This window comes from Microtus ochrogaster, linkage group LG4 (assembly GCF_000317375.1).
Source record: "Microtus ochrogaster isolate Prairie Vole_2 linkage group LG4, MicOch1.0, whole genome shotgun sequence".
Taxonomy (NCBI): domain Eukaryota; kingdom Metazoa; phylum Chordata; class Mammalia; order Rodentia; family Cricetidae; genus Microtus; species Microtus ochrogaster.
The window spans coordinates 20112391-20120301 of record NC_022030.1 but is presented as its reverse complement, the minus strand read 5'-3'; the positions used below and the strand labels follow the sequence as shown (position 1 = coordinate 20120301).

Genomic DNA, 7911 nt, shown 5'->3' with positions numbered 1-7911 from the left:
GGGATTAAAGGCATGCGCCACCATTGCCCGGCCATGACCTGGGTTTTAAGCTCTAAGTATTAGAGTTCCCGCTGTGTCTGTTTGTGTCTGTATTTGACCACTCCCACTCAGTCTGCAAGGCTCGCTGGTGTGTCTGAAGCCGGACTTGGTTCATTTTCACTGCTGGACTGTACTTCATTGTATGGACCTACTGCATTTTGGTTATCCTGTCCACTGAATGGCACTTGAGGTTTCTCCAGTTTGGTGCCGCGATGCAAAGTCTGAACACTGGGGCCTGGGTCTTTGGTGGCAATTTCTTCTTTCTTTGTGTGTGTGTGTTTGTGTGGTTTTGCTGGGGATGGATCCCAGGGTCCTGAGCATGCTAGGTGAGCATTCTACCCCTGAGCTAATGCTCAGAGCAGCCTACCCAGAAGTGGATGTACTGGGTCACGGAGTGCTTGTAGTGTTCACACTAACACCAGCAACACATGCACAGTGCCTGACTTGGCTTTTTTTCTTTTCCAGTTACGTATATGTGCATGTGTTCACAAACTTTGCATCCACTTGAGCTGGAATCACAGGCAGTTGTGAGCTACCCGATGTGGGTGCTAGGAACTGAACTCCTGGCCCCTGGAAGAACAGTACCGGTTCTTTGCCTCCAAGCCATTTCTTGCCCCCTCAGCCCAGCTTTGAATTAGGAATCTCAAACACGAGTGGGTTGTGTTTCATCTCAAGTAATTCTCAATTACAAAATTCCTAGAATATTATTATTATTATTATTACTTGTGCTGAGTTCCCCTCTCCACACTTCAGCCTGCCATCTGTGAGCGTGAGATGTGGAGTGTGCTGAAGTTGGAGGCCTTATTAGATAGGAGGGACTTTGTGATTTGGGTAGGGCTTTGGGGTAATTGAGGAGAGGTGCTGTGAGTAAGGTCTGAGACCGTTGAGAGTCAAGGTCGTACGAAGGACTTGTCTGAGTATGGGTTGGGGCTCAGGGAACTGAGAATGGGTGGGGCTGAAACCCAGCTCTTCCAGCCCAGGCCCGGGCAGGGTAGGAGTCGGTACCACGGTGGACACAGGTTTTGAACTGTGGAAGGCCTGAGGACTGTTAACACACATTGGAAGCAGGGGCTCTGGATTCAGGAACACTGGGGTGCAATCAGGATACCCACATTGCTGATGTAGTAGTGTTGGGTTTGGTGTGAAAACCCTCGGAAATGCAGAATCTTAGTCCCTGCTTGGCTCTGCGCTGGGTGGTGACAGACATTTGATGACAGGTGTCAGCACTGTGAAGACTCTCTGGTGCCTGACTCAATACCTGCCGCCTTCCTTGGGTTTTACAAACTATAGAGTGCACATCGATTTGAGAGCACAGTTGGCATTCAAGACTGTGGGAACCAGGCAGAGGCAGGTGGATCTCTGTGAGTTCGAGACCAGCCTGGTCTACAGAGCTAGTGCCAGGACAGGCTCCAAAGCCACAGAGAAACCCTGTCTCGAAAAACAAAAACAAAACAAAACAAAAAAAAACCAAAAAAAAAAAAAAAAAAAAAAAAAAAAAAAAAAAAAAAAAAAAAAAAAAAAGACTGTGGGAACCATAAAATCCAGGACAGCTTTGAAGACCAGGGTCAGTGCAGAGGTGGATGGCACTGGGGTTGGAGAGAAGGGTGGGGCTGCCAGGCTTACCTCATGCAAGACGGAAGGCCGGTGGGAGTTGTGGGGGACTTGGGGACAGGGAAAGTGGTGGGCCAGAGGACGGCTGAATCACACCCTGAGATCTGACAGCTCCCCACTTTGGGGTTCCTGCAACCCCATCACAGCTCACTTGCCCTATTCACAGTGGAAAACATGTCTCACTCAAAACCCGGTATGGTAGGACCGGAGCCTCGGCCACCTGCCTGGGGAGGAGGCCAGAGGTTGTACTGGCTCCTCTGTGGAACCTCATCGGCTCCTCCCAGAGAGCTGGTGCCTTCTTGTGATCATATTCCACCCGCCCTGGTGGGAGATGGCAGGAGGAGGGACCTCAGAGCCCTCCTGGCTTCCTCTTCTTTCCCTCCGTTTTCATTTCTTCTCTGTTCCCAGAAATAAGAATGTCTAAGCCCCTGGAGGCCGAGAAGCAAAGTCTGGACTCCCCATCAGAGCACACAGGTGAGGGGACGGGCAGAGGCAGGGAAGTGGGCAGGTGCGCAGGGACGGTTGGCAACATGCCCTTTCTTTCCCTTTACAGACACTGAAAGAAATGGACCCGACATTAACCATCAGGTCAGGATGACTCAGATGCGCTAGAGGGCGGGAAGGGAGGGACAGAGCAGTGGTTGGTGGGGGCACGTGTCCAGGACTTTTCACGACACCATTCTCATCTCCTTGCCGCAACTCTCTCTTCACAGAACCCCCAGAATAAGGCTTCCCCATTCTCTGTGTCCCCAACTGGCCCCAGCACCAAGGTAAGCACCCGTGAGACCATCCCAGGAAGGGGGTGGTATGTGGGAGGAAGGAGATCTTCAGCATGTCTGCCATGGACCCAGGACCTGCAAGGGGACCCAGTGACAAGGTTCCTCCTGCCCCTTCTCACCCTTGGGTTCCTGCCCCAGGCTTGTGACTCACCCAGTCTCCTTCCCCTTCCCTAGGGGGTGGGGGTGGCCAGGGAAATCCCCCCCAGAGCCCCAGGGTGATAACAACAGGAAGCCAAGGCTCCTCCCCCATCCCGACTTCCCTGGCCAAAGGGGCCTGAAGCACCCCTATACCCCATCACACACACACACATACACACACAGAGCAGGAACAAGTTAAGAGAAGTTGGCAGACCCAGTGAGGACAGCCATGGGATGAAGGCCAGGGTGATGGAGAGGACAGCCTCTGTGCTAGGCACTGTGGGACTTAGGGACGCCCAGGCTCCATTTAGCCTGATGGTGGTAAGGGCCACAGAACAGGTTCAGATGCCTAAAAGGAGAAGCAAGAATGTGGGGGCATGGACAGAGTCCTGGCCAGAGGTGGCTGGAGGATGAGGTGAAGCTCAGACTTTCTTCTCACCCAACCCTGCAGCCTTGCTCTGTGACCATGGGAAAGTCACTTCCCCTCTCTGGGCTTCTTAGTTTCCCCTTCTCTAAAACTGGGGGAGGGGAGGGCAGTCAAACTGGAGATTGGGTGGCCTCTGAGGTTCTTCCCATGTCTGCTCTGTCCCCAGTGCTGGGAGGATAAACTGCATTGTGAGCAAATGTCTTTTGTACTCTGTCTGCAATTGAACCCAGGGCTGGGGTTCGGGGCCGGGGTCAGAAGGGCTCCCCAACTCTTGATCTGACCTCAGGCTTAGTGTTTGCTTCAGCCCCAGCAGTGTGTGCCCGACCATCTTTGCCATTTCTTCTGTTCCCATCAGCAGCTTTCTTTGGGAAGTCAGTGAGAGGCAGTGAAGGGTCTTCCTCCCCTTCCCAGGCCTGGAACTTCTTCCACACTTGACCCGGCTTCCCTGACCCTGGCCTGTGTCTCCACCTCTCTCCCCTCCTCTGCACTGGAGTTTCCCCAGCTGCAGCGATCCCACGTGCTCCCATCCCTGACATATCTATGCACCGCTGTGGATTATTATTTACATAATAATTTTGTTAAGTGGCTCAATTTTGAAAAACATTTTATTATGGAAAATGTGATACAAAAATAGAAGCGTGTAATGAAAATACCAACCCCCAGGAACCCATCAATCAGTTTCGACAATTACCAACTCATGAACGGCTTCGTTTTTCAACAGCTTGAATAAATGGGTTTTAAATGGAAATTTCATGAATGGAAAACCAGAATCACTTACCATGGAAATAAATACAATGATTATTAAATTCTACCCAGAGTCCCTTACGTGCTGAAGGGTCTTACCCCAGGGCCTCTTCTCCACTGGCTGAAAGGGAAGATTAGCCAGCATTGGTGAGATGCTTAAACTGTCATCCCGGTCAAGAGCTGTGATGGGCATTCAATACCAGCTCTCTGGAGGCCAAACTAGGCTAGTCAGGACAACTTAGCAAGGCCTTGTCTCAAAACAGAACAGTGCGCCAGGGATGTGGCTCCATTGGCTAAGTGCTTGTCTAGCATGCATGATGATCCTGGGTTTGATCCCCAAAATTCCATAAACCTGGCATTGGAGGTAGAGGCAGGACTATCAGAAGTTCAAGGTTATCCTTGACTACCTAGAGAATTTGAGAGCAGCCTGGGCTGCCTGAGACCTGCATCAAAAATAAAAGCTGGGCTGGAGAAATGGCCCAGGGGTTAAGAGGTCCTGAGTTCAATTCTCAGCAATCACATACACAATATAGCAAAACCTTGGGGTTTTTAATTTTAATTTTTATTTATTTGTTTTTTGAGACAGTCTTTCTTTGTAACTTGGGAGCCTGTCCTGGAACTCTCTCTGTAGACCAGGCTGGCCTCGAACTCACAGAGATCTCCTTGTCTCTGGCTCCCGAGTACTGGGATTAAAGACATGCACTACCACCACCTGGCTGTTTTTTGTAAGCAATTTAATGGAAGGTGGTATGAAATGGTTCAGCGAGTAAAGGCTGCCAACCTGATGGCCTGAGTTCATTCCCTGGAACCCGCATGACAGAAGGAGAGAATTTTAAATGGCACATGTGCATTCTATCATGTGCACACCTACACACACAAATAAAACAAATATTTTTTTAAAGTTGATTACAGCTAGCTATGAGATGCTTTAATGTACTTTCCAGGAAAAAAAAGTCCACATCTCCAACTTCTTTTTTTCCCCCAAGATGTATGTAGTCCTAGCTTTCCTGGAACTCACTCTGTGGACCAGGCTGGCCTCGAACTCACAGAGATCCACCTGCCTCTGCCTCCTGAGTGCTGGAATTAAAGGTGTGCGCCACCACCGCCTGGCTTATATCTCCAACTTCTAATAGTGTCATTTCCTGCCTTATCCTTTTATACCTAAAGCTTGTGACACTTCTGTCCAATAATCTGAGACATCAGGATTTGCCATTCGACCTTTCCCGAGCCTCTGTGCGTCTGCTCATCTCGCTCCGCATGCGCAATGTCAGTCTATCAACCTGCTGTGTCAGCTACATGAGTCATCTCAAACTCTCCCCTATCTTCTTGTGCAAAATGAGATGCTGAGCTGAAAGATGGTCCCTAATATCCAGGCTGGTCAGGAAGAAATGGTATCCATCACACTGGCCGTCTCCCAAATACCCCCACGCACCCTCAGCGGGCACCTTTCAGCCAATGGCCCTGAGAGGAAGAAGTCAAGGATGGCTTGACCCTGGCCAGTTCGATACCCGCATCGTGATAGGTGAGATGGAGAAGCCAGAGCCGCCTCTGGCTCATCCACAGGCGTTACTGTCTCTGCCATGGCCGCGTTTTACTCTCTGAAGTGCGTGACTAGTAAGAGCAGCCTTGGGTAAATGGGGCTTTCTGCTTAGTCTCTCTGCTTGCCCCGCCTACTCTTGCCCATATCCCCCATGGTATCGTCTGCTTGTCCCCATAATCAGATGGGTTTGTGAAGTACCAAGCTGTTTATTTGGGGAGCTAGGGTATTAAAATGTAGCAAAGGCTGATCCTCAAACTCACAATCCTCCTGCCTCAGCTCCCCAATGCTAGGATTACAAGGACTCACACCATACCCATTCCAGCTGGTAAGGTTTTAGTGTTTTGTTTTTTGTCCAGAATAAATAATTTTTATTTATTTATTAAGTTTGTTGAGAGAGGGTTTCTTTGTGTAGCCCTGGCTGTCCTGGAACTCACTCTGTAGACCAGGCTGGCCTCAAACTCAGAGATCCACCTGCCCCTGCCTCCCAAGTGCTGAGATTAAAGGCACATGCCACCACCACCTGGCATATCTGTGATATTATAATATAGTTACATCGTTTCTCCCTTCCCTTGTATTTCCCCACACTTTCCCATATCCCCCTCATTCGTTTTCAAATTCATGGCTTTTTTCATTTGTTGTTGTTACATCTATTTATATCTATCTGTCTGTCTGTCTGTCTAGCCATCCACTATCTATCTATTCATTCCTGAATACATATACAACCCTGGTTGGCATGGCACTCACCACAGTCTACCTGCCTCTGCCCCCTCCTGAAGTGCCTGGATTACAGGTGTGTACCACCGTGCCCAGCCTTTGGAGATGCTTTTTTTTAAAAAACACACAAGACCCATCTTTTCAACAACAACAACAACAACAACAAAAGTTTAATTTTATTTTATGTTTATGAGAGTTTGCATGTATACATGCTTGGTGCCCACAAGGGCCAGAAGAGGGGCCAGACAGCTCAGAACTTGAGTTACTGATCCATGGTTGAGCTGCTATGTGCGTACTGGGAACCAAATTTGGTTTCCTGGAAGAGCAGCCAGTGCTCTTAACCACTGAGCCATCTCTCCAGCCTGTTCACCAAAGTTTTATTCCAGTAGACAAATAACAACTGTGGCCTTAGCTGGGTGTGGTAGTGCACACATTTAATTCCAGCACTCAGGAAGAAGAGACGGGCGAATCCCCATAAATTCCAGGCCAGCATGGTCTACACAAGTTCAGACAGCCGGAGCTACACAGTGAGACACCGTCTCAAAAAACAAAAAGCAAAGCCAACAATTAACGGAAGAGTTAATACTCAAGCTGAAGCAGGGGCATGTGCAAGGCTGGAGACCTCCCTAGCCTCTTAGTGTCAACATTTCCCATTTCATAGGTGGGGATAGGTGGGGGAACTGAGTCCTGGGAGGAAGAAGGTGGTTTCCAAAGGTGGCCTCTCCTGCAGGGAGAGAACACTGAGGACAGAGAAGTGACCAGAGGCCTCAAGCCGCGGCCTTGCCACTGCTCTCGCCCACTCCCCGTGCCAGCCCAGGACTGCCACGGCCACTCGCATACCCTCTTTTTGATTCACAGGTGGGCATTCTCTCTGGCCTCCACTTAACATTCTGGGGTCCCGGACCCTGCCTCTCTCCTCCCCAGATCAAGGCTGAAGACCCCAGTGGTGACTCAGCCCAGGCAGCACCCCCGCCCCCCCAGCCGACTCAGCCTCATCTGCCCCAGGCCCAACTCATGTTGACGGGCAGCCAGCTAGCTGGGGTAAGTATTTGGCAGAGGACCCCAGCAGAAGGCACAAACCTCCCCAGCGGCCACAGGCCATGCAGGTGGCGAGTCTCACCGAGGCTACAGCACTCTCTCACACTCGCCTCTTCTCCTCCTCCGTCCTGTGAAAGATGTGTCTCCTAACAACTTGACTCGAATACTAACCCCTTTCTGTTCTCTGCCCTCCTGCTGCTGCCCTGCTCTCTGCCTGCTCCACCGCCGGTCCTCAGCTCACTGCGCTGATGCCTGCTCAGCAGCAACTGCTCCTTCAGCAAGCCCAGGCCCAGCTGCTGGCTGCTGCCGTGCAGCAGTCCAGTGCCGCCGCCGCCAACGCCGCTGCCGCCGCAGCCGCTGCCTCCTCCACCTCCTCTGCCTCCTCTTCTGCCTCCTCCTCCGCCTCGCAGCCCCCAGCCTCCTCTGGGGGAGGCGACCTGCCACCATCACAGCCTGCCAGCCAGCCCCCAGGGACCCCACAGCTCACCTTGTCCCAACCCATCCAGCTCACAGCACAGGTAAGGGCAGCCACCAAGCATCCTAGTCCTTGCAGCAAGGGACCTGCAGAAGCAGGGCGTGCGCACAGGGTGGGGATAACTGGTCCGCAAGGGCCCTTCTGATACTAACCGTGTGCCAGGTGGTTATGTGACGGCGGGAGTCTTGGACCAGTGCGCCCTCTCACGCTACGTTGGTTAAAGCAAGGTTCGCAAGGAGTATCCCATATACTTCAGTGCTCTTCGCCGTGGGTTGACCTACACACTTTCTGTGCGCGTGCTCGTTCCAAAAGCGCAATTTATAATGAGAAAATGAGCCGGGCGATGGTGGCGCACGCCTTTAATCCCAGCACTCGGGAGGCAGAGGCAGGTGGATCTCTGTGAGTT

The 7911-nt window shown here is 51.3% G+C and overlaps 1 protein-coding gene across 7 annotated transcripts in view; it reads left to right on the top strand.

Moving 5' to 3' along the window:
* Pou2f2 (POU class 2 homeobox 2) overlaps positions 1–7911 on the top strand; it is an 85856-nt gene that overhangs the window by 53481 nt on the left and 24464 nt on the right. For 5 of the 7 annotated variants that reach the window (XM_026786318.1, XM_026786315.1, XM_026786317.1 and 2 more), the window contains exons 3-7: positions 2059–2124; positions 2204–2238; positions 2364–2420; positions 6851–7033; positions 7267–7548. In XM_026786318.1, coding sequence (XP_026642119.1) covers positions 2067–2124; positions 2204–2238; positions 2364–2420; positions 6851–7033; positions 7267–7548 — 615 coding nt within the window. In that variant the 5' untranslated portion in view covers positions 2059–2066. The remainder of the gene's footprint in view (positions 1–2058; positions 2125–2203; positions 2239–2363; positions 2421–6850; positions 7034–7266; positions 7549–7911) is intronic. The other 2 variants (XM_026786319.1, XM_026786320.1) reach the window with 2 other exon arrangements.